This window comes from Equus caballus, chromosome 1 (genome assembly GCF_041296265.1).
Source record: "Equus caballus isolate H_3958 breed thoroughbred chromosome 1, TB-T2T, whole genome shotgun sequence".
NCBI lineage: Eukaryota > Metazoa > Chordata > Mammalia > Perissodactyla > Equidae > Equus > Equus caballus.
This window is the reverse complement of record NC_091684.1, coordinates 142,373,887-142,400,804: the sequence shown is the minus strand read 5'-3', so window position 1 is coordinate 142,400,804 and position 26,918 is coordinate 142,373,887. Positions and strand designations below refer to the sequence as shown.

General features: G+C 45.8%; 1 protein-coding gene across 17 annotated transcripts in view; it reads left to right on the top strand.

The window, feature by feature from the left end:
• TLN2 (talin 2) overlaps positions 1-26,918 on the top strand; it is a 415,035-nt gene that overhangs the window by 327,798 nt on the left and 60,319 nt on the right. For all 17 annotated transcript variants that reach the window (XM_023616303.2, XM_023616310.2, XM_023616279.2 and 14 more), the window contains 8 exons: positions 433-555; positions 1,918-2,061; positions 3,705-3,866; positions 9,518-9,658; positions 10,126-10,307; positions 11,429-11,561; positions 14,075-14,176; positions 18,440-18,610. In XM_023616303.2, coding sequence (XP_023472071.1) covers positions 433-555; positions 1,918-2,061; positions 3,705-3,866; positions 9,518-9,658; positions 10,126-10,307; positions 11,429-11,561; positions 14,075-14,176; positions 18,440-18,610 — 1,158 coding nt within the window. The remainder of the gene's footprint in view (positions 1-432; positions 556-1,917; positions 2,062-3,704; positions 3,867-9,517; positions 9,659-10,125; positions 10,308-11,428; positions 11,562-14,074; positions 14,177-18,439; positions 18,611-26,918) is intronic.

Below are 26,918 nucleotides of genomic sequence, written 5' to 3'. Positions count from 1 at the left end.
TAAATTTTGCTGTCAAGTAAATGATATCAGGAAGGGTGTATCTTCTGCCTGCTTTCTGTGACTTCAGCTAGGGTATGACAGCTCAATGGATGTGTCTGATTGTTATATTCTGGGAGCTAATAGTTCTCAGTTTAGACCATTCACCCATGGGATGCCCTGTATAGATTTCACTCTATTGATCTGTGTATATTAACTGTATCTCCTTGAGATGTAGATAATTTTTGGTTGAAAGGTTCATACTTTGATTATTCATTTCTCTTTATGGAACGGAAATGATAGAATTCTCTTGAATCTCTTCTTCATGCAAATAAAGGAAAATAATGGCAAATGCTGTAGATTAAATGGCTTTGAATGTCAAAGTTGGAAGTGTTGCCCCTCTACCCCCTGATTTAAAGGAATGCTGGCCAGAGAATATCACTTGTTGTTTTGCAGGTTCTAGGCGAGTCGATGGCAGGGATTTCACAGAATGCGAAGACCGGGGACCTCCCTGCCTTTGGGGAGTGTGTGGGGATTGCATCCAAGGCTCTCTGTGGGCTGACGGAAGCAGCGGCTCAGGTAAGGGACTGGTTGATCCCCTCGCCCTGAGTGCAGGCCTTCCAGCCTGTGTCCTCTGTCAGGCTGTAGATACCAGGAGCACCAGATCCTTGTGAAAGGCATGGAGGAGCTCCAGTTTCAGCTCTTTTTCCAACTACCACCACCACAGAAACCATGGAAAAGCCAGTGGCTCCTGGCATGGCTGGGGCATTTAGACAAAATATCAGCCAGTTACACCCAGAAGCAGAGCAGCCTGGGGAGGACAGTGAGATGCACTGAACACTGCAGATCCAGCATGAGGGTTCAGAGGCCAGCTCTTTTGTTGTTGTTGTTTTTAAGGTCATTGTTACAAGTGAGTTTTTTAGTGGGGGAAAAACAGGCATTACATAACTCATATTCTCTCTGAGGCTTTAGAATTGGAAAAATCTTAGTCATACTCTTTTTCGGATCAGAGGGAGAAAAAAATTAGACGCCATCATACAGAGACACGATCGGGCATGTTCCTTGCTCTTCTTCAACTGTCCTATGCATTTCCAATAATTATTGGGCTCAGGTGACTAGAGCTTCAAAAATGTCAGCATTTACCTTGAAGGATCTATCATTTGGCAGTTACCTTGAGCCTAGGAGATTTTACTGAACAAGAGAAAAACATCCCTGGTTTGGGGGATGAAATGATCTACCCTTATCCTTCCCCTCAAATCTCAGGGGAAGTGAGTTAATATTAGAATTCCTGCTCACAGATTCATTTGCTCCCTGTTATTTGGCTAATGCATCCAAAGGATTTAAAGAGAAGAATTTCTCTTATAGCCTCTTGTCCTCTTGGAAACCAAATATTACCCTTTTTTTTTTTTTTTTTTTAACCCCCCTGAGCCATCTTACTCATTCTTCTTACTTATTATTGGAAATACTGGCCTAAACAATAAGGATGCATTAGGCTACGAGATGAGAAACCCTCGTGTGGGGTAGGCTCCAGGGCTGGCGGACCCAGCAGCTCCATGCCATGAGGCTACACCCACTTTTTTCTCTCTCTCCCATCTGCCAGCCAGGGTGTCAGCTTCATACTGAGGCTGGGTACCCTCATGGCCATAAGATGGCTGCCAGAAGCAAGCATCCTTGTTCATGCCCCATGGAAGAGCTTCTTGAGGCTTTCTTAAGAACAAGGAGACTTGTTCCCAGAAGCCTGCAGCAGACTCCTGCTGCCATGATCCTGGCCCAAGCTGGCATCAGTGGCCTGTCCATCCCTAAACCCTTATTGATGAGATTATATGTTGACCAACTTGTACCAGGAGCTCCTGAGCATGACTGCTGCGTATACCTTGTCCCCCACGGGCGCATCTAGGGGCACAGAGAGCATGAGCTGTATTTTTCCTCCTCCCTTTCCAGGCTGCATACCTGGTTGGCATCTCTGATCCAAACAGCCAGGCGGGCCATCAGGGCCTTGTGGACCCCATCCAGTTTGCCAGGGCTAACCAGGCTATCCAGATGGCATGCCAGAACCTGGTGGACCCCGGCAGCAGCCCGTCACAGGTAATCACGGGGCGAGGATATGAGATCTGTGAGTCCCTAAGCCCTTGTGGGTGAGTTGTGGGAGAGTGTGAGAAATTAGAAAAGAATACTGTTCTTTCAGAGTTTGCAAAGCCAGCTAAATGCAGCACTGTAGTTAATGACAGGAAGGGATATTGCAAAATGTGATGAAAGTGGAAATGTATAGGTGCTTTGAAACGGGATGCTGGAAGGCAGCAGGAGTGAAATTATCACTGTGACATTCATCAGGAGTCTCAGGATTCCATTCATTTCAGGGGACATGCGTTGAGGGCTTGTTCTATGTCAGCTCTTAGGGTCAACATGAGTAAGAGCCTGTTCCCTATGCCCATGGCTCTTAGTCTGTTAGATGAAGTTTGGAAAATGCAGTAGCTGGGCTATGATGGCAATGCCAGAGATGCACAGAGGAAGGTGTAATGAATTCTCTGAGGGACTGTCAGAGGTTACTTCACAGAAATGGTGGCACATAGCCAGGCCTCAAAGTTGGGTCACAATCCACAGTGCATAAAGAAGCCACTGAGACATTTTAGGACTAGACAGTATGGTGACATTCCATGACTCTTCTAATGGAGACCCATTCACTTATTAAAGCATTTTGTGCTGAAAGGAACAAGAAAGTGGCCTAGGTGGGGCAGCAGAGGCAGCCTGTGGGTGGCATATCCACTGTGGACCCTGGGACAAGCATTCTTGAGGCAGGAGAAGGACCCAAGTAAAGGAGGGACGATTAGGACCTAAAGTGGTCCTGAGAGCTGGCTTTTAAGGCGTCAGCACACCTGAGATTGCTTACCTGTCCAGTTAAGGCCAAAGGGGTGTTAGCAGCCTTAGCAAACTGGATCAGGTGGATGCAGGAGAGCAGTCGGGAAGTGGAGCCTAGGCGATTCCTGAGCCAGACCCCTTAAAAAGGTGCCTACAGCTCACCTGTGGATGAGGAAGGCGCTGTTGCACCTTGATGGATATTTTGCTCATCTAGACCTGGACTCCCCAATATGGTAGCCACCAGCTGCATGTGGTTATTAAGGGCTTAAAATGCAGTTAGTCACAATTGTGGTGGACTGTAAGTGTAAAATACACACTTGATTTCAAAGACTTGGTATGATAAGAAAGATTGTAAAATCTCATTAGGAATATTCTTAACTTGATTACATGGTTAAATGAAATATTTTGGATATATTGAGTTAAATAAAATATATTATTTAAATTAATTTCTCTTGTTTCTGTACTTATTTTAATGTGGCTACTAGAAAGTTTAAAATTACATATGTGGTTCACACTGTATTGTTGTCGGGTAGTACTGTCTTAGACCTTGGACCATATACCCCCTGGCTGGCAGTTCCACGGGTGGCTAGCTGCATCCCGCTTAATACTCTCTGGAGCCCAGTCCATCTCCATCACTACCTCAATACCTCCTTCCCTTTTCTTTTTTTAATTCTCTCTTGCTTAATAATTCTTGCCCTCTCCTTCTTTGGAGTGACTTTGGGGGTGACAGAGCTAGACACACATGTGATTACCTGGGCTCTGGACTTGTGAGTTGAAGAAGAATCCAGGGCTCGGGACCAGGGTGGACTCCTGAACTGGAACCCTCTGCACTGAAGCATGGGATGCCCCCAACCCAGCTCCATGCTTTATAGGTTCTGTCAGCTGCCACGATTGTTGCCAAGCACACCTCGGCCTTGTGCAATGCCTGCCGCATTGCCTCGTCCAAGACGGCCAACCCAGTGGCCAAGAGGCACTTTGTCCAGTCAGCCAAGGAAGTCGCCAACAGCACTGCCAACCTAGTGAAGACCATCAAGGTAGGTCACTTAACTGAGGCCTTAGTCATACATTTGACACTTGCTACAGTGGGGAAAGAAGTACAGGATTTAAGCTCTGCTCTTCCAAGACTCGTGTCTGGTGAAGTTTAACTTCTAATTCGATCTCATGATTTAAGTTGCTGAGGGAGGAGTCCCTTACTAATGGAGGTATTCCTCGTGAAAAACCAACTGCCTTGGTCTCTAATAACCTCTATATAGTGGGGAGCTGGGGGTCTCTAAATACTGTACATGAAAAGCTTAGGGGCAGAAATCTGGTTGGAAGGGGTTGGCTCTGGAGCATCTTGTGGCATGTGTTTGGGTAGCAAACACCTGTGTTTATTTAAACTGTGTGTTTACATGGGGTGGTTTTGAGGGGGCTAGTAGAGGCTTCTGCCATTGTTGGAGATAGATCTGAACCAAGAGAGTAGGTGGAGGGAAAAGGAATGGGAGTGGGAAAATCTCTTTAGTCTAAAAAAAAATCAATCTCTTCTATGATATCTATTCTGTTTACAAGTGTTTAAAAGTTTAGAAGGGAGCATCAACTTTTAAAAAGAGAGCATTCCATGTTTATAACAAGTTCATCTTTGTGTTAAAGGCCATGGGCGGCTTGGGGAGAGGCAGAGACGGGGTGCCCTTGGGAGGAGGGAATTGCAATAGCTGGGCTGTAGTATTTGCAGATGAGTGATAAGGCCAGAAACTTAGCCTACCCTACGCTGGGGACCGCTCATGCAGCAGGCATCTACTTTGAGGGCAAATAGCCAAAACCTGGACAGCACACAAAGAGCTCAGTGTCCCCACCAAACCTCCAAAGGAGATTGCTGTGGGAGGCAAGCTCCTGCTTCTGTGTAGACCCAGATATGCAAGAGGGAAAGGCATCAGAGTGCTAACACTTTTTATTTAAGAATTCTCACATTCGTTGGGGTAGGACGATCTGCTTTGTTGCTGGGACAAGTCCTGGAGTAAGGGGCTTTTCCCTGTTTTCTAGAGGACACGACGCTACCCACTTCATTTTCCTTTCACTACACAAAGCCGGTTTAATCTCGTGGAGAAATTAGTCAACAGGCTGAGCCAAGCAGAAGCACAAGAGAGAACATGCAGGCAAGCAGCAGTGAAGCTGGCGGGTGAGAGCCCGGGGCAGGTACCCCAGCCAGCAATTTCTTAGCTATTTAAACAAAGTTTAAAAAAAAATTTTTTAACCTGCCTATTGGAAAACAATAATAATATAGGTTGAAAATGAATTTAAAGGCAGTGCCCATGTGCCTCTAGGATCCTGGTAGCAGCTTACCTCAATGACCATCATAAGTCATGGTATTAGAAATTAATAAAGGGTACAGTTTTAAATGTTAGTTGGTGCAAAGCCTGTTCCAAGTGTTTTGTGTATATTACTCATTCAATCCAAAAAACCACTCTGTGCTTATCATCCCCATTTTACAGATAGGACATGAGACACAAGGAAGTTAAATAACTTTCCCAAGGTGACCTGGCTAGTAACTGGTGACCCAGATCCCAGAGCCCCTGCTGTGTCCACTCTCAGTCCTGCTCTCGGCCCTGACATGCTGCTCCAGTCTTCGGCATGGAGAGACTAATTCATCTTCCCAAGCTGGGAAGAAAAACCGTGATGTGTTTGAGGGTGGCAGGGGTAGAAAGACAGCAGTAGAGTTGAAAGGAGTGACATCCTTGGTGGTGATTGTATAATTAACTTATTTCAGTTAAACTTAGCCATTTTCTATCTTTAAAAAACAAGACTATATTTAGATGGACCAAGGGAGAAAAAAAGGAAAGAAACTATTCTCTATAAATCCATGGAAACCTTTCTTTTCTGCCTCCTTGTTGGTTTTAAATCCTGACCTATATCTGTTAAGACCTCATCTTCTTTTCAGGTTCTCACAGTGTCAAACCCTCTTTGCAAACCCTGCAGCAAATGAGCTCTTGTGATGGCCTGGAAGGCCAGTGGGGATGCATCAGAGGAGGGATGCAGGGTGCTTGTAATGTGGAGAAGATGAGGGCCTCATCTCCCGCGAGCACCCTGGGAATCAGTAGCAATGCACAGGAACAGAAACGAACCTTTTGCCGCTGAACTTGCCAAACTGTCCTTAATTTTCCATTTCCCACCTGCTGGCGGTGTTTGCTAGGGCAATGGGCTTTGTTTTTACTGATAGGAAACTGGTAGAGGTCATTTCACTGTAGCACATTGTACCATATACTGAACAGATTTCTTATTTTAACGAATGATTAAGAATCCTGTCAAATAGCAAAACAAATGAATATTTAATTCCCTAAATGCTTATGTCAGCTGCCCTCATAGGTGCATTTTGCTCTAAGTTTTATGCTGCTTAGTGCTTTTTTAAAAATTTAACCATGAGGATGTGCCCAAGCATAAATCCCAGCTGCCACACCTTTATGGTCACAAAGGAAGGAAGGGAACCCCACCGGAGGAAGCACTGGAGAGCAGGGGGCAGATTACCTGCAGTGGGTTATCAGCACCCATTAGGATGTGAGCCCCCACACATCTTAAATCTCTCCTGATAGCATTCTTTAAAGTCCCAAAGCGAGACTCCACAAGAATAAATATGTGCACCCTACGCCCTGCTGGGTGTTGCTCTAAATGCTGTCAAGTTAGAAGCATGCAGACCCCTCACCATGGCACTACTGGTCACCACATCAACTGTTGCCTGCTTTTCTCTCTTCAGTCAGCTCATTACCTAGTCTCGAATCAGATGTGTGGAATGGAATGTTATTTTAAATGTGCGGTCACTCAGGTTTAGGTGCCAAGAAGAAATTGTGCAACAGCAGCTTTTGTTTTTCTGAGAAGTTGGAGCATGGCTTTGCTTCTCATGGTGAAGTTGAAGCTCAGGGTTTTGTGATTAAGCATTTCCAGTGTGTCCTCAAGACACCAGATCCAGCTCCCATTAATCGATTTTGACTTGACCGTAAGTATGTTTTCTTGATCATCCTTGTCTGGCTTGGTAAAGTAGGTTTCTTCGGAAGGAAAAAATCTACTGGGCTCCCCTTACTCCTTATTCTTGTTTCCTTTGTGTAAGGTCAGTAGGAGAGAAGGGAGCTGGGGGTCTTGATTTCGGGTTTGAGGCATGACCTTGGCATAGCATGTCACTTTGTGGGTGTTGGTTTTATCATCTGGAACATTGGCGATTTGAGATTAAATGATCTTTAAGGTGCCTCCTAACCCCCAAAGTCTATGAATCTTTGATTCTGGTGCATATGCAGAAATTGTGTCTCCCAGATCCCTGTGAGATTTTGCTGAGTGAGAGCACTCAGAGGAGCTGGTCCCAGGGGTTAGGAGTGCCCTTGTCCTGATGGGGCCTGGGCATTGGCTAAGTGAATTTCCCCTTTTGTTGTTATGGCTGATGTACGAGACATTCTGTGACATGGAATGTCTACATGAAAACTGTCACACCTCCTTAAAATTTCACCCATGGGCAGATTTGCGTATTCAGTTTACTTGGATGGCTCAGCCATCCCCAGAGTGGAAGCAGCATTCAGAAGTGAAATAGTATCTGTGTAAGCCACCCTTCCTGATGCTAAATGATTCCTTCAGAGGAAATAGCCTTTCTTATATGAAGGTGACAAAAAGTGTTTGATGTAACTTGGTATTGGCATTCTAGTCCATGCTATTCAAGGTCCTGCTCTGTGAATAGCAATGAGCTATCATATGTGACTTTAGGGCCCATGTTCAAAGAAATGCTCCATTCTTCCTTCTGTAGGTGCAGTTTATGAAAGTGCACAATTAGAAAACCATTCCTTGTGATTTACCTTGGGTAATCATCTTTTCAGTTTGAATAAATTCAACTAAGGGCAGGTGCTTGATCAGACGCCTGCCTTCCCAATAGGCCAAGAGGGTTGTAGATGGTAGAAAAGAGGATGGGATGAATGTGGAGGAGTAAAAAGCAGATGACTGCACCTGAGCAGCACCAAGGGGAGGCTTAGCATCTCCCATTGGGCTAGGAGCCATATCGTCCCAGCTGGAGAGGATGTGATTGGCCACTGGTGCAGCTGGGACGCAAGTTCCTTTGACACCAACGTCCACTCCTGCTGTCTGCTTGCTTCACTGGTTTGCTTGTGCTGGGCCACTCCTGTCAGGCCCCTGCTATGTGGCCCAGAAGAATGACAGAATCGGTGAGGTTAGGGAGGGATCACTGCCTGTCTGGAGGGAAGAGCATGAACAGAGGCAAGCCATGCACAGTATTCGAAAAGACAGTAAATTAGCCAGGCTCATGGGAATTCTTCTGAAAATATTAGCATGATGGAGTGTAATTATTGTCCTAAGCTGCCAAGGCTTGCTTGGAATGTAGCTGTTATTTAGAAATAGTCTTTAAGCCGACCTGCCTGCCTACTCTTGCCTTATTGAAAAATAGAAATGCTCCGATCTCAGATCCAGTTTGTTTCATAATGCTGGTGCTGCTGGTTATTTGTGCGCTAATTGTCTAAATTGGCTTTTATATATTGCTTATAACAGTTAAATATTTAATTGGACGTTTAACAAGGAAATTTACGTCCTTCTGCAAACATCACTGCCTTCTTAAATGTAGCCCTTTTCTGGGAGGCAGGGGTGCTGTCGCTGGGTCACAGCCTGTTCCTTCTAACAGTCTTGTTCTTAGGGAAGTGGAGGCCGGAGTTGGGGAACCTTGAATCCAAGTGTTAACTCTTTGTGGGGCAGCCTGGCGTGGATCACAGGTCGCTTTCCTAGATTCTCATCCATCTGTGTCATTAATCAGCAGTGTAACTGATTATTCAATGCTACTGTGTTACCTGCTGATAATTTAAAAAAGAAAAAAAACTATTGAAGAATAAGAGGCATAGACAAAAAAACACACATCATATGTGTAGAGCTTAGTGAATTTTCTCAAGCTGAACACACCTGGTTAACAACAGCCAGATCAAGAAAAAGAACATGGCCAGCCCCAAGCCCACTTTGTGCTCCTTCAGTCTTACATGCTCCAAAGGGTGACTGAACTGCTAACACCCTAAATTACTTTCACCTGTTTTTGTACTTTGCACAAGTGGCATCATATAGTAGGTACCCTTTTGTGTCCAGTCTCTTTAAATATTATGTTTGTGAGATTTGTCCATATTGTTGGGTGTAGTTCTAGTCTATTCCTTCCCAATGGATTCCATTTTGCTCATTTCAAAATGGCAGATATGCAAGCCCTACCTTCGTCAGTCACTCAGGGACATCCAGGTAAAACTTGGAAAAAGTTGAAAGTGCTACACAATATAAAGTATTTTTCTAGTTTGTGAGAGAATAGACTTAATCAGAGTGAAAATAGAGGGGAAGGACTCAAGGATTATAGTCTCAAAAGTGAAAAAGAAAGTGGTTCATAGCTCCTAGGGAGTGAAGAGCTGGGTGCTATTTGAATCCGTTTCTGCCTCACGTGAGTGGGAAGTTGACAGACCATGAGGTCAGCTGTCCTGTGAGCCACATGTTCAGCTTTATTTCTTACAATTGCTAACTAGGCTCCTCTGCTTGGTGGCAGAGATCGCTCCAATCCGGTTCTTATTTATTGTTTATGAATTCACCCAACATTTTCAGTACTCCCGTTAAACTACCTTCTGTTGCTGGTAGGTGATTACGGTGGTCCTGGAATGATTTGTGCTTCTCAGTGGCATGAGGTCTCCGTGTTTTCTCCCATCAGGCCCTGGATGGGGATTTCTCTGAAGAAAACCGCAATAAGTGTCGCATTGCCACCGCACCCTTGATCGAGGCAGTGGAGAACCTGACAGCATTTGCATCCAACCCTGAATTTGTCAGTGTTCCAGCCCAGATAAGCTCTGAGGTAAGAAGTCTTTGCAGCAAAAGCTATTATTGGGGTCTTTGGTTAGTGTTGTGTCACACTGAATGATCATGAACAGCTAAGAATGTCAAAAGCTCTGTCAATATGTAGGGTACTATTGTTGTCGGTGATACATGCACAGAGTTAATGAAACTCAATGTCTACACATCTCTTAAGAGGTAATGCCTTAGCTTTATGAGCCTTTGCTTTTGAGAACAACCTCTTTGCATAGGTTTGGGGCTGAATCTTTGTCAGTACATGTGACGCTGAAAAATATTTAAGGAGAAAACATGGACTCATGTTCTCATCATCCAAGCCCTATGTGAGCCAGCCTCCATGGTTCCTTGCCCTCTCTGTCTCCTTCCAAAGGGCAGAAGTAGTGACTTGGTAAAGAACAGGACCTTCCAGGCCCCAACTCATTCACTCAGTCTGTGAGCCCTGCCCTTGACTCTTCTGCTGTTTGGTCCCAGGGCTCCCAGGCACAGGAACCGATCCTGGTCTCAGCCAAGACCATGCTGGAAAGCTCATCATACCTCATCCGCACTGCGCGCTCCTTGGCCATTAACCCCAAAGACCCACCCACATGGTCTGTGCTAGCTGGACATTCCCACACCGTGTCTGACTCCATCAAGAGTCTCATCACATCTATCAGGTTAGTTTCTCCAGCAATTGCTTGGGGCCTGCATCTGAATGGGGCAGGAGGAGGATAAGCCCATCAGGACTTGCATTTAATAGCAGTGTGGTTGATCACTATCATCATCTTTTTCTTTATCTCTTTGGGACCAGTGGTAGCAAGCTGGTCACAACAACAGTAGCTAACTTAAGCACTTGCTATATGTCAGATACTGTTCCAAGCATTTTACCTATATTACCTTATCTGATCATCACAACAACCTTGTAAGGTAGATACTGCCATTGTCTCCATTTTACTGATGACAGAATTCAGGCAGAAAGGATTTAGGTAACATTCCCAAGGTAATCCAAAGGCCTAATGGCTCTACTCCCAGACCTTCTAACCATTGTTCCGCATTGTCTATACCTAGGAGCTTAGACAGCACCGCTGTTTATTTAGCAGGATTTGAGGTTACCTTATTTTGCTAAGAAGACAAAAGGAATATTTTAGGTCCCGCAGTACTCTGGGCATCTCTGACCTCCTCAGCAATAGTAGAACTGAAAACACATCCCCTGAGTAGACAGCATTTCTGAAGTCAACCAAAGTTGATCCCCCACAGTATGGAATGCATCTCTTTCCTTAGTTATATTCTGTTTCTCAATTGCTTTTGAAACTCAGGACCCCTGTTAACTTTCTTAATGCCTTACAAAGAAAAATCTGTTAAATATTTTAACTCCTACCACAGCCCAGGACTTTGTGCATAGTATACAATGTAGATGGCATAGTATGTTTGTACTGGAAATAGCAGTGACCTTTTTTGTTTGTTTTTTTTTTTAAATAAAGGTCCTATGAATGAGCCAGTGAATGGAGAATCCAAATCCAAATTGTTTCATTTGCAGTTGCCTGGCATCAGCCTGAGATGGAGGGCAGCACCACATCCTTCCCATCAGATATAAGTAGAGTTAGCCCAAATGTCAAATTAAGAGATGCATGGGCTATGCAGAGAGGCATTGCCAAGCAAAGGTCAGGGATTCACTCCTTAAATAAAGCAATTGAGTGGTGTAGAGAGTAGACAGGGGCTTCTGGCCCCCCAATGCTAGAGTGGGTTTTGGGACTTGAGCCTCATAGAGCCTGTGTTTGACTCCCTATATCCCTTCCAGAGACAAGGCCCCTGGACAGAGGGAGTGTGACTACTCCATTGATGGCATCAACCGTTGCATCCGGGACATCGAGCAGGCCTCGCTGGCAGCTGTCAGCCAAAGCTTGGCCACGAGGGATGACATCTCAGTGGAGGTATGCTGGAGCTCTATGGCCAGCTCAGAATCCTCTGGAAGTGCTGAAGAATCTCAGCATCAGGCTTTGGGGAAAGGGGGAATGGAACCAACACATTTTTCTTTTTTTTTTTTAAAGATTGGCACCTGAGCTAACATCTGTTGCCAACCTGTTTTTCTTCTCCTCCTCCTCCTTTTCCTCCTCCCCTCCCCTCCTCCTCCTCCTTCTCCCGCCCCCCCACCTCCTCATCCTCTCTCTCCCCCCACCCCAGTACATAGTTGTATATTCTAGTTGTGGTCCTTCTGGGAACCAACACATTTTTGATGCTAGAGTTTCATCACTGGACCCCCTTCTGCTGGAACCAGTGTGGGAAGTTTTTGGAGGGACAGGGCAAATGCTAAGTAGAGAATGATAGCTGGCTAAGGAACACATGTACTGCTAGGGGTGGAAAATTCAAACATGGCTGAAATCTGGGGGGAAATGATCAATGTCAGGTAACAGTGTATCAATAAGGTGGGGTTACCATTTAACACATCAGTAGAGCAGACCTAGTCTTGTAAATTTTGAATGTTTCTCTGTCTTGTTTCATCAATACACTTTTGGACTAATGGGCAAATTAGCATTAAACTCTATACATTTGATCCATTCAGAGATAAAGGATTCTGTCCTGAGTTACTCAATATCCACTACTAGGGGACCTTTTGCATTCTGTTATTAATTCAGAGCCGCTTTGCCCTCTCTTGTCAGTTTTTCAAAATTGAGAACAGAATTTTCCTACTCTGCTCCTTGAGTTTTTTTCTCTTACTTCTCCAAGGGCCCTTGATTCCTATTTCATTCTATCTCTGTTGAAAGTGCTGACATTCAGAAGGTTCTTAATAAATATGGATGGTCTGTTTACCGATGTTTCCTGTACTGCCACTGAATTCATCAACAATGGACTTTGGCCCAGGTCTCAAAGCAGTGGGCCCAGAATTGGTGTTGCTCATTTTTATTAATAGAGCTGTCTGTTTCACCCCAGCTTCACCTCCCTCCCCATTTCCAAGGAAAGGAAGAAAGAATAAGCATTCTTACCCTGTGTGGAATGTTAGAATTATTGTTAACTTGTTATTAAAGTAGAATATGCAGACAGAAAATGTGCTGCTTGATGAATTACAACCAACTAAGCACACCCTTTAACTATCCCCTGATCAAGAAACAGAGATGACCAGCAACTCAGAATCCCCCTTGGCTCCCCCATCCTTTTACCACCCCTCCCGAAGCATATCCTCTGTCTCAACTTCCTCCTTAGGAAGAAAATCCCTCTGCTTTAACTGCATGTGCTCCCTACTCATACTGTGTTTCGTTTAAGAAGCCATCTGTAATAAGACAACATTGCTGGAATAGTCTTGCATTTTTTACTATAATCGCATTATGAGTAGTAAGATGATAATTAGCAAAACAAGACCTTTGGAAATTTTGAGGTTTCTCTCCACCTGCCTCCATCTCTCTGTCTCTTTTTCCTTTTTGTCCCCAGGATTTTGTTTCCAAGTTTGCGTGTTAGGCTGCTCCTCTCATTGACTAAGCTTGTTCACAGCCCTGCAGCCTGTGTGCAGCATTGCCCAATGGGAAAGCAGCATAGTCCAGAGTCTCATTTCTGATGAGCAAGACTTTGTCACTTTGTCAGGAATTGCCCCCTTCCATGCTGGCACATGCAGACCTAAAATGTCCAGTCTTCTGATCTATTAATCGTGAATCTATCAAGTGAAGCTCCTATGAAGATTCCTACAAAAGGATCTGACCTCTCCTGCTACCAGCCAATAATCCCTACCTTGGAATTCCCCACCTCCCTCGTACTTCAGCATCATCAAGATATCTTGCCCCATCTCTTTACAGAGTGAGTTCACTTCTTTGGGATGAGGCTGTCTCTCAAACCTGAGAAGAAATGCCTTGAGGGTGCCATTTTCAATATTAGCATCCACATCATCAAATATAGTGAACTGAGAGCCTGAACTGAGCTCAGTGGGTACCTCACCTGGCATTTTAACAGTGCACTGTCTGGCAAATGGTGCTGCTTTCGGAGAGCCGATGCTGTTCTCACGTCACCCTCCTCTCCCCTTCCCCCTCTTTAAAGAGTTCTTAGTTCAGAGGACACAGCAACTTGGATGTCCCCTCAGACCTCACCATTAGCTCTCTCCATTTAGATAAAGTTGCCTTTCCTTCTTGGAAAGCCATGACTGTTCCACATTTCCAGTAATTATGCTGAATAACCCAAAACAAAGATACCAGTAGCATCACTTGTAACTGTGGTTGGCAGGAGTGAGAAGCCAGTAGGAAGTGCCTTGCGTCACTCATGGGTGGAGCTGTGGGCGTCTAGCCCAGGGGAGTGGAGGGTGCCTGGGAAGGGTAGGGTGGAGCAGCGACTTGATGGCACACCCAGGCATTTTGATATCTACTTCTTGTGGCCTCCCTTGTCTTTCACACAGGCCTTTTTAAATCAGTGCAGCTATGTGGTGAACCATTGTGGAATGAATTTGACAGCTCTCTCTCCTTATCAGGCCCTGCAGGAGCAGCTGACTTCGGTGGTCCAGGAAATCGGGCACCTTATCGATCCCATTGCCACAGCGGCTCGGGGAGAAGCAGCTCAGCTGGGACATAAGGTAATGTGCACTGAGGGAATCCTGCTGAGAGTGTGTGTGAGAGGGGATGGGGAGGGGAGGGCTTATTGATTTTGTTGTTATTCCTAAAAGCCTGGTGCCAGTTATTGTGCCTGCATTTAATGCTGGCTGAAACTGCAGAAAATAGCACCTAGCCTCCTGCTGGCATCTTCTCCAAAAATGACGACTTCAGGATCTGTTTCCACCTGGAGTTGAGATGAAGACTGGAGTGAAATTTTTCCAGTTGTGGTCAGACTTTTCAGCCAACAAGGCATTTACAGTCATCTGTGCTCTCAACCTTGGCCAAAATAAGCCAGAGACAAGTTGACGTTCCTAGCCTGATGTCCGCCATCTTGTGTCTCTGGCTGGTCAGCCTCATTCTAGTGTGTTTAGGGGCACGTTGTTCTTCCATGACTTCTAATATGGTGTCTGTTTGCACACATGAGGAAGCAAAGCACACTTGCAAACTTCTCTCTGGATGACGTGATGTTTTGCCTGTTTGGGGTTCATTTTGCATGTCCTTCAAGGAGAGTTGCCTGGCAAGCAGCCTGTGCCTCAGCAGACAGAGGGCAAAAATTGGATTTTTAACAACCTTCAGAGTTTCCCAGCATTTATCAGCACAGCTGTCAGTATTGACACGCATATCAAGAAGTCCAGTAGCCAAAATCTTCTCTGCAGGTATCGATTTTAGAAAATCAATATTCTTGCTTTTTCAAATTACAGAACAGCTTAAGGGCCTACTAAGCTTCCTGCTGGTTCTAAGGAGATGTTTTTGAGATTGAAAATGGCCAGTGTCTCTCTGCCTTTTCAAGTGTGGCAGATTTCATTTCTCAGCTGAGTTCCTTCGTAATAAGAAAAGGGCTCAACAACCTGTGTGAAGAGGTTTGGGAGGCTGGAGCCCTGCAGGCTGGCCAGCTGGAGCCACTGCCTGTGTGCCCACTGTGGGGAAACTGAGTTTGGCAGAGAAGCCGGACTTTGTTTCAGCAGTTACTTTTGATTCCAGTAGTAATTTCGTGAGAAAATATTTCTAGACTTTTAGAGCAGCCTTCTTGTCTCTACAGATATGCTGTTAGGATGGAAGATTAATTCCTATGTCAGGAGGTTGCATCAAGAGAAAAATAATATAGTTGTGTCACTTGAGTTATCAATTTATTCTTGGCCCTTTGGCTAAACCAGTCTCACTTTCTAAAAGGGGGTTCTGGACAAAAGCAGCCTAGAGTCCCTCTCTCCAGAGGAGCCGTGGACTGAGAGTTGATAGCCACATGGTTCCAGTGCTTCGGTACAGTGCTCAGGTGGGGTCCCAGGTCAGTAGCTCCAGCGTCACTTGGGAGAGGTGAATGCAAATTCTCAGATTCTCCCTATATTAGTTTCCCCACAGCTGCTGTAACAGATTCCTACAGACTGGGTGGCTTAAAACAACAAAAGTTTAGCGTCTCAGAGTTCTGGAGGCCAAAAGTCCAAAGTTAAGGTGTTGGCAGGGCCAGACTCTTTCTGGAGGCTCTAGGGGGGATCTTTGCCTCTTCCAGCTCCTGGGGATTCTTGGCATCCCTTGACTGTTTAATGTCAATCCCTACCTCCTCGGTGCCATGGTCTCCTGCTTTTCTGTTCCTCTTCCCTTCTTCTATCTCTTATAAGGATACTTGTTATCAGATGTAGGGCCCACCCGAGTAATCCAGAATGATCTCATCCTAAGATCCTTAAATACACCTGCAAAGACCCCTTTTGCTCAGGGGGATCACATTCACAGGTTCCAGGGGTTTGGACATGGACATGTCTTTTTTAGGGCCACCATTCAACCCACTCTGCCACCCTAGGCCTAGGGAATCAACATCGTGTACCAAATACTCGAAATTCTGTGTTACTTTAACTTCTCTGCTAACCCAGGTGAGGATGTTTCCTGTCCTGTCATGTCTCTCAAGAACAGAAGGTGTTAGAGTCCTTGCTAAGCTCCCTCAATGCAGGAAAAGGCACATCCCTTCAAAAACCTTTGCCCACAGTACATGAAGAATAACGACAGCCAGCGTTTATTGAGTGCCTACACATGGCAGGCATTGTGCTCAGTGCTTCTGTGGATGCTAATTTAATCCTCCTAACAGTCTTGAAGAGCTTGGTGCTATTATTCCCCATTTTACAGAGGAGGAAACTGAAGTTTGTAATAGGAAGCAGTTTGCCTAAGATTTCTCAATAAGGAATCGGCTCAGAGGGTTCAAATCCAGTGGCTCTGAAGCCAGAGTTCACTCTCTCTGTCATCCAGCCATCCTTCTCTCTCAGAAAGTCAGATGCCAGTTTAGTTGTGTTTAATTATTGTCAGCACACAGCAACCTTTGACATTTGACAGTAGTATTGGTGAAATGTACTTTTAAAAATAATAAAACTGATCCAGAAAACATATCAGATTCTAATGCATTAAACATTTTGACTCTTTTAGTGGATACAGGACCCATCCTGAGCCCTGACCCCTGATGGCCCATCAGTGCACTGTTCCCTTTGGTGGCAACACCAGTGCCCTTCCTGGGGGAAAAGATGAAATCCATTGCAAATGCGTGGGGCTGCCACCTTGGCTTGTGCAGGTTAGGCCTTACACAAAGGTGTTTGGACAAAATCCAGCCAAGTCATGTGCCTTAGCATCAATCTTGTCTACCATGTAGCATCAATCACACAAAGCGCCATAGGGACAAGTAGCAGACCTGCTCAATTGCTTTGAATCCTATCTGTAAGATAAGTGTAATCGGGGATCAGAAAGTAAAGGTATGTTTATTGCTGGCTGGTAGTTTTGTCTCAATATTAACTCTTAATAAACTTTAATATTTTGGACCCCCGCCTTACCCAGCCACTACCACCCCCACCAACGCCCACCTGCTGCTTTGTTTCTGACCCAGTGACTGCCACTGTTCATGTGAGGTGGTCTCCTGCCTACGTCCTCATCACACCCATTCTTCCTCCACTTGATGGGAAGAATCATTAAGGGAATTGCTGGCTAAAGATTTGAACTTAAAGACACTTGATGGAAATAATTTAGCCATTAGTAATTGCCACACAAAATGAGGAGCTGAATGGAAAAGTGTAATCATGTCATGGTGCTTTATCTGAGTGGGAATAGACGATGGCACCTGAAACAAGTACAGCAAAATCTCAAAGCTTTATATTCTGGATGCTGAGTAGATGGGTATTGCTGTATTGTTCTCAGCCTTTATTTTAAATACTTTACAAAGCAACATACAAATACCAAATGATAAACTTCTAAAATCCAATATTAGAACCGTAGCTAAACTGGAATAAAAATGCAAAGTCTTAGACAGTAGAGTGGTGGTCCCGAGCCAGGGCTGTGCGGTGGGATGCCTGGTTCCCATCTCAGCTCCGCCTGAGTCAGCTACTTCACCCTTCCAAGCCTCCCTATCTTCAGTTAGATCTGCCTCATACAATCGTCATGGAGATTAGATGAGGAAATGCATGGTCAGCATTTAGCAGAAAGCCTGGCCCATGGGATGCACCCAATAAATGTGATGTGTGGCCCTGCACCACCCAGCTGGTGAGCTCTGGTGAGCACACATGTACCATCGATGGTGTTGCCCTGTTGGAGGTGGACCTGTGCTGGAACAGAGCTTAGCTGTCTCACTAGGCTTTTTTTGGTTCTCCCAGGTTGGGCTAAACAGAAACAGAACATCTAGGCTGAGGTGAAATCATTTTTGCTTTTATTCCAAATCCATGCTTTGGTCAAAATACTCAGGGCAGAGGGCAGTCAGACTGGCTTCCTAAAAAGCTTTCGAGGGGGCCTTTACTCTCAGCCTTCTTTTCTCAACTGCCCTGCTCCCCTGCCCCTCTCCTATCCCCCTTCCTTCTGAGTTTGTAAGACACTCATCTTTAGTTCTTTCAAAAGCTCTTCTATTTGTGAAATTAAAATCTGTAAAATTCTCATGCCTAACTCGGATGTCAGGGTGGATTTCTTAGCACTTCTGCCATGATGAGAGATGAGAGGAAGAGCTCACCAGAGGAAGTAAAATCCAAGCAGGAGTTCATTAATTAACAAGTACTTTCAAATGTAAAGTTGGGCACTGAATAAAGTGTGAGGATCTGATGTATAACATGGTGACTGCAATTCGTGATCCTGGATTGTGTGATAGAATAAAACAAACCAAAGTTCAGTTCAGCAGATCTGCCTCTCCCTGTGTCATCCCATGCCTGTCCTAGCCCCCTCCCCACCAGCAGGCACCCTATAGGAGACACATGTATTTACACGATGCATCGGTGGCTTTTTTGTCTTGAAAGGTGACACAGCTGGCAAGCTACTTTGAGCCCTTGATCTTGGCTGCTGTTGGTGTCGCCTCCAAGATTCTGGACCATCAGCAACAGATGACGGTGCTGGACCAGACCAAGACACTCGCAGAGTCTGCCCTGCAGATGTTGTATGCAGCCAAAGAAGGTGGAGGAAACCCCAAGGTACAGTTACAGATGCTGGGGGCTCACTTAGGACCACTGAGAAGCCATCACACATTCCTCAGTATTGCGTCCCTCCAAGTTGGTTGGTGGCATTTGATTTCCCACTGAAAGATGGGAATAAATAACCTTCTTTTGGCCTTCCCAGGGATCCCTTAAGAGGAAAAACAAGAAATATACTAATTAAGGCACATTTTTAAGTTATTTTTTCCACGACAGAATGTGTAGGCAAGCGTCCTTAGGAAAGAAAAACCTATAGTGTGGTTTTTACAGGAATAAAAACTGTAATACCTTCCAGGCGCCTGCTCAGTGTTGATACCCAGCTTGCAGAAAGCGAAGCTCTATTGTTTCCCAGTGAATGTCATTTCCATTCCTGGTACTCAGGTTCAAAGCAAAACCTGGTGTGAGGTCACCCATGGCATGTGTTGCTATTGTCTTGGGGACAGTAGTTTAATATGAAAATCTCCCTTACCAGTTTGTAAGTGCATAATTTCTGCAGCCTAACGTGTTACTCAGCTACTTAAAGTGGCCAAAGATGACAACAGCATGTCATTTGCTCTGTGTCAGAGTGATTGTTTACTTGTGAAACCATCATGGGCCTTCAGTTTCCTCAGGGTTCTGGTGCCTGGAGAGGAGGTTGGAGGCTCCTGCTGCTGTTAGTGCCTTCTAGCAGCTGTCTCCACGTGATCAATCTGACCTTAATGGGTCCTCACCTAAGCCGGGCTAACTTGAGGGAACACAGACTGGGAAGATTTGTGTAGGATACTTACCTACAAGCTATAGAAAGCCATATTATATACGGGGGGCTTTTTAGCATCTTTTGTTGCATCTCTAAGGTCTTCAGATCTGTAGCATGGTACAGCAGAGAAGACTCCAGGTTAAAAGTCAGAATTACAAAACAGTAATCTCAGACTAACAGTTATTAAGTGCTGATTCATCTATTATACTTTATTGTCTTGATCGTATTTAATCTTCATAAAAATCCTGTGTTAGACAAAGGTTCCCATTGTATAGATGCGGAAACTGAGACTGCTTAGGTAAGTTGTCCAAGATCACAGGAGAGGTGGATGTGGAGTCAGGACTGAGCCTGCACCCTATGGAAACACAGGCCAACTCTGCCCTAAGCAGGGGCTGGAGAGGGGTTAAGGAAAACTACAGGGAAGAGGGGACATTTGGCTTGGTGGTCTCCAGAAAGGAAATAACCTGGCACACAAGGGTGGCTAGAGGCATGCTAGGAAGAGGGGATAGCATATGCATGGGCATAGATACCATTACAAAAGAAAATAGCACTCAGTCTGATGTCTGTGGAATGTGCAGAGTGTGGGGACAACTGGACAGGAAGGTAGACTGGCTCTATTGTGACAATCTCCTCTTCTACAGTAAGGAGTTTGGTCTTTATTGTAAGCAGTGGGGAATGACACAACCCGTCCATAGTTTAGAAACACCATTCTGGTAGCAGCATGAATAATGTCGTAGACTTGCAATTTCAGTTTTTCATTCATCTATGTGGCAACTATTGAGAGCCTAATTCTAGAGACACTAAAATTATTGAGAGCCAGCCACTGTCCTCACGTTGTTCTGAGTCTTCTGGAAAAATAAGTCCAGTTCCTGAAGTGGTAAAGTAGAGCAAGAAGAACAAGAACACCCTTTTGACGGTGACAGATTAGTGACAGGTGGCCCAGAATGGGGCCAGCCCCCTTTGTGCCCTCCCCAAACTGAAGGAGCCAGGACTCGCCTTCCGGACCCAGTTCTAGGTTGTCTTTTCTCCAGGGCTATTTACTGCCATGTTTCTTCTCCCCTACTTGAGAGGGTTGCATTCCCAGCAGAATAATTTGAATTAAGAGTTCTCTAGATTTTTGAGATATTAACACGTGCTTGGACTGTAAGTTCAGAGCTCCTCATGGAATTGTGTTTTATACCAAGAGACATCGTGGTTGGGGGCATTTGTCGTCAGCACTGTAAGCTTTATAATGACATCTTCTGCTTGGAAATGGTGGCTGGAGACCAGTTTGGAATAGTTTTCAATGAATAACCTGAAGGGTTGGATGACGAACTAAGACATGTGACGAGTGAAGGCAAGACCGTGTGTACATGTGTCCCCTCACTGATGTCGTTCAACCAGTGCTCTGTCTGAAAACCCTGACAGGTTTGTCACAAAGGGTGCCTGGGACACTACTGGTTGGCTTATAGGCCATTTCCTCAGGCTTAATTACCTTGGCTTCTATTCTTTGGGCGCATATTTCTAGGTGTTATTTGCTACGTGTTAGGTGGTGTACATATGTGTGTGTTAGATATACATCACTGTTTGCAGAGGAAATTTTATTAAAATGTGGTTAAATGGTCATCAGTAGCTTTGATTTGGTGAAAAATAGGACAAGCTTTAGGGTCCAGTGTAATTGGATTCAAATCCCAGCTCTGTCTCTTGCAAGCAAATTACTTCATTTCTTTGTTTCCTCATCTGAATGTCTGAATGATGGGGTTAATAATGGATACCTCTCTGGGGTGGTTTAGGGATTAAATGAGAAAAGCACCTGACGCAGTAGGTGTTCAAAAAAAAAAAAATGTGACAGCCCTAGAGCCTGGTGTTAATGAATCATATGGTTAGTTACAAGGCATTTGCTGTGTAGCTTCACCCTCACCCCACTGAGCCCTCTCTATGCGCACTCTGTACCCCCCAGAGCTCCCTTCCGCCCTCAGCCCTACCCCCCGAGGGCCCTCCTACATCCTCCTTGAAGGGCCCCTCCAGCCTCTGCCTGCAACACTCCAGCAAATACACAGTGCTATACACTGTCGGGCAGTTCTAATTATTAGTTGCTTTTTTCCCTTCTGCTGAAGTTGAGATCTGCCCCCCTGTAGGCTTCTTCCATTTCCCAACCTCCTGTGATGTCCATGCCTGCTTTACCCGGCTTTGTAGTTGAAGCACTGTAATAAAGAAATAAGGCTCCCTTGGAAGCAGGCTTCAGACATGTTTCCAAATAAAGCACGCAGTCTGATTTTTCTCCTGTGTTGTGCTGTGAGGAGCAGTAATGAGGAGCCCCTCCAGAATCTAAAATAACGACCTCGTGGTTGAGCCTGCTGACTCCTGACCAGATTGCTGTTGGGCGTTGAAGCGTGCCTTACTCAAGAGCCCACTGTGTCCTGGGCTTCGGAAACTAGCATGTTCAGGAGCCCACGTGTGTCATTTGAACGAGTCTGTGTGAAAAAGATGCAGTTTGCGTTAGAGTTAGAGGAAGGGGCCCTGGGTGAGACCTGGAGAAAGTGGAGGAGGCTTCACAGACTCTGAGCTGACCCTTTAAGGATCTGTAAAACTTAATCATGTGGAGTGAAGGAGAGCAGGCCTTCTAGAGAATTCCTCAGTGCGAGCAGATGGAAAGGTAATTCATTTCTGGGACAGGCAAGAGCGAGGATGTGTTTTTGTCGCTTTTGGTGCCCCGGTGTGGAGAAAGTGTCCTTTACATTTTCCAAGGAGTTCAGAGAGCAGTTTTGTAACTTACTGCTGCCACCCCCAAAGTTTGCTGCTTGTGCCTTCCCCAGCCCACGTGGGAGAGCAAATACTTGGCAAGCAGCTCTCGCTTCTCTCCAAAAATGTGTGCTTTGTCTTCAGATGAATGTACAGAATTGCCGATATTTTTGCACCACCAAGAGTCACCTCATTCTAAGTGGGATTTAGAGAAATACACACCTCCCACTTTACCTTTTTTATGAAAGAGTGCCTATTTGTCGAGATGCTCTGGGGGGTTGTGTACAGGAGATGTCACCTTTCAGACTTCCATCATCAAAATAAGGCAATCCGCACATTTTGTGTTTTACCTTCTCTGTGCCATGAAATCAGCAATCAACCTTAATTACCAGCTTACTCCTTCGCGTCCCTGAGAGGGAAAGCTGTGCATCTGGACGCAGTTGCCTCAGGACTACCATCCGTGATCATCATATCTCACATCTCGTCAGAGGCCGTATTTGAAGAAGTCATCTTGATTTGCATGGCTTTTCAGTTCCACAGACAGAGCCAGTTCCTCTGGCTCACATTAGCTTCTTCTTGGAGTCCTTCTCTTTCATTGAATCCTTCAAAAGGAATTATTGTTTACCGTTCTCTCTGGCTCTCTTAACTTCTCATCCACCAAAGTAAAGATGCAATTCCTTGGGCCTTTGGAAGGGTCATCTCCTGCTGAGGAGGCAGTGGGTGCACCTGGCGCCTGGTATGCTGTGATTCTGACACCCACTACCTGGCATTAGGTCAGATTTCCCAGGTGAGGGCACAGGCCCCTACTAGACTGCCCACAGTTCAGACACCAGCCATAAGCTCCGGGGTTCCCAGGCCACGCTCACTCTACCCAACTGGCTACAAATTCAAGAGTTCTCGCTACCCTTCAGATTCAATAATTTGCTAGAACAGCTCACAAAACTCAGGAAATTGTTCTACTTAGAATTATAGTTTTGTGATAAAGGAAACAAACCAGCCAAAAGCACAGAGGTAAAGGGTGAGGTTTGGGAGGGTCCCAAACAGGAAGCTTCCCTGTCCTCAGGACGTGTCACCATCCCAGCTTATTGGTGTGCATCACCAACCAGGGAAGCTCCCTTCAGCTTCACTGTCCAGAGTCTTGATTGGGATTTCATCATGTTGGCTTAATTAATTGAGTTCAGTCGTTTGACTAACGATTCGATCTCCAGCCCCCTCATCTCTCCAGAGGTCAGAGGTCAGGCTGATATTATGTTTCTTAAAGCCCCAACCCTCTAATCACATGGTTGGTCTTTCCTGCATCCTGAAACTACCTATGGGTCAACATAACTAACCTTGTTAGCATAAACTAATGTGTGGTCCAAGGGGCCCACTGTGAATAAGAGAGATACTCCTGTGATCACAGGAAATTCTAAGGGCTTAAAGGCTCCCTCCCAGGGACCTGGGACATAGATAAGCCAAATATTGGACTATTCAGTACTGGGTGAGGTTCCAGGATTGGGGCTCATCTGGTGGCAAGCTACCAGGAGTTGGAAAACACATGCAAGCTAGGCCCTGGGGAGCTCCAAGGGGCAAATTTGGGAACTGTAAACTGGCAACAAGTTCATGGGCAAGTGTAGAACCGACAATGGCAGATAGAGCTGAGAGAGCCGGGGCCAGGTTGATGCTGAAATGCAGAGGAGGACGTTGAGGGAGGGGCCCGGCCAACTTTCGGAGTGGTAGCAGGTCCTGGAGCCCCTTGCTTCTGCCACATGGTACCTGGGTGGCTTCACCTTGTTTGAAAGTGCCCTGTTTGGGGGGACAAGCTGAAACCTCCCCTTGTAGATGGCATATTCCCTACATCAACAATTATTTTTTCAGTAGTGCTGATGGATTTCACCTGATCTGGCCATATGCTCATCTTCCTTTTGACCAGTGGCATAGGTTCAGCAGATGGCCAGCTGGTTGGGGGCAGTTGTCATCCATCAGGTCTGTAAGCTCCCGTTTTCAGGTGCGACTGTCAGAGGGGTCCCTGGCAGGGAGATCGTACAGTTCCCACCTTCCGGTTGGCCATGAGGATTAAAGGAGAGGTGGACAAGGGTGATGAGCACAGTGCCTGGTGCAGAGGAGTCCCTCAGAAATGCTAGCAGCTGTCTTGGTTATTGCTGCTGTTACTTGGTTTGGTATTTATTGTTATTCCTGGTTCCCTGTCTGTCACCTAGGATGAAGCATTGTATGTAAAATGCTAAAATACCTGACCCGAGATACTAGAACAGAGATTTAAAAACTGGTATGAAAGTCACCTTGGGCCCACAGGTTGGCTCTTGTGTTGTATAAAGTACGCGATAGCCCTTGACATCTTGCCAGCATCTACATGCATGTCGCTAGATATTCATGGTCCAGTCAGAAGAGCTACAGCCTGTCCTCGCAGCCTGAGTGAGCCCAGTCAATGGCTCGGGGGCGGGGATGGAGGGCCAGGTCCTGTCCTGACTCCCCCAGGCCACATCTCTGCCCTCAGCTCTGCCACCCACGCCTGTTTCACAGCATAAAAACAGATGGTTCCATTTATTTCTAAATGAGCTTCCCCAGAGGAGAAATTTGCACCAACAGCTTGTGAAGGTTATCCTTGTAAAAAATCTCTCTGAAAATAAAAATTAACGAGTCTCACTGTTACCTTAGCTCCACCTGGTGACTTTATCAAACGCTTCATTTCCTGTGAACACTGTTTCTAGAGGGAAGCAGAGTAAATTGTTTGCAAGGAGCACACAGTCTAATTGGAGACACGGACCAGGGTTGGTTGAAAGAGAATGGAAGGAGCAGGAGCTGTGTCCCAGGCGCTGTACCAGACACTTTACATATGGCGTTTCACCTAATCTTTGCAATCAACGTTCCTTCTTGTCTGGGACTTTGTACAGGCTGTGTCCTCTGCCTGGAAGGCTCCCCCTTGTCCCCCTTCCTCACCCATCAACTCTGCTAGAGGCTGGGTTCTTCCTCCAGGTCTCAGCTTTAACCTGGACACCTCCTCTGAGAAGTCTTCTCTGAGCCCATCCCTTCTTAGGTGCTGTTCCAGTTCGCTATTGCCGCAAACAAGCCGTCCTAAAACTTAGTGACTTAAAACAACACCACTGTAGTATTTTCTCTAGTGGATCTGCAGATCCACTGAGCTCAGCTCTCGATTCTCACTCAGAGTCCCTCCTGCCATTGCAGCCGGATGGTAGCTGGGCCTGGAATGACCTGAGGCTCAGTCACTCCCAGGTCTGGTGCCTGAGCTGAAATCACTCAGACGCTCGGGGGCTGGCACAGGTAGGGCTATGTGGGCACCCCTTTCTACTTCCCTGTGATCTCACCATACAGTCTGCCCAGCACACAGCCTCAAGATAGCCAGCCTTCATACATGGAGGCTGAGAACTTCAAAGACACGTGTCCTGCGAGAGAACCAGACAGAAGTTGTATCATTTTCCTTTACCTAGCCTCAGAAGTCAGGTGCTGTCACTTCTGCCACATTTTCTTTGAGCCCTTCACCTCCTTATGACTCTCTGACTCCAGAATTGCTTTTCAGGGCTGTAGGAGTCCAAAGGAAAGTCGATGACAAGAGGAGGACAAAATCATCCAAGGAGGGCTTCTGGGACGAGGTGGTATTTGGGCTGGGCCTTGAATGAAGGCTAGGATTTGGATGAGGGGAGAAGGGAGGAGGTGAACAGAACCAGTCAGTGCAGGCAGAGCATGAGAGGGTGGAGTTGTGACAACGCCAGCTGGGTGGCAGCCAGCACTCTGTGCTGGGGAGGAAAAGAAAGAAATCTAGAGAGGGAGGCTGTCTCCCTGCCCCCATGGAGGGCCAGAGAAATAGAGAAGGTGGTCACTGGCCTAGTAAAGAGTCAAGAAATCTTTGTTTCTCAAGGTTATTTGTCATTGTTATCTACTGAAGTAATTTTAGTAGTAATGGGTTAGGGTTGGGGTTGGGATTGGGGTTTGCATCCTGACACAGTTGCCTCAAGGATCAACATCCATGATCAACTTATTTCACATCTCATCAGATGTCATTTTGGAAGAACTCTTCTTGATTCCCATGGCTTTATGATTCCACAGATAGAGCCAGTGCCTATGGCTCATACAGCCTCTTCTTGAATTCTTCTCTTTCATTTAATTACTCAAGAGAATTATCATTTACCATCTCTCACTGGCTTCCTTACCTTCTCATCTACCAAAGTAAAGATGCAACCTCCTGGGCCTTTTGGAAGGGTCATCTCCCCCTGAGGTGTGTCGGGGCAACCATGGCCACTGCATGGGTGCACCCAGCGCCTGGTGCAGTGCAATGTTGACAGTGACTTCTGGCATTAGCTCAGATTTCCCAGGTGAGGCCCCTCCTAGACTGCTCTTATTGTAAATGACAAGGCGCCTGCACCCACATCATCTCATGAGAATTCCACCACATAGTGTCGTTATAATTTTTCCCCTTTTGCTTAGGAAGACAAGCCCAGGACCATATAGCTAGTCAGTGATGGAGCCAGAACCAGAACCCACCTTTTTCTGACCCCAGGACCTTGGCTCTTTCCCCTGCATCTTGCTACTACTTGATGTGTTTTTGCGGGAGCCCGGCACACCCATTGTTTCCTCCTTTCATTTATTCCCTTACCCAGTGCCTACTCTGTGCTTGACACACATATGAAATACTCGTAGTCGCTACAGCACCTCTGAGGTCCTGTGTAGGGGGTCTCGTAAGTGCCAGGGCTTTGCCTGCAGAGTGTCTGTCCCTGAAGAACTTTCCTCATTCATCCCTCCAACCTCATGGCAGTGTAATTTGTGACATATTCCAAAGGCTGTTAGGCCTTCTGCAGCCTTATCTTCCCTGTATGTCCCTACATTTCCATAATCTGA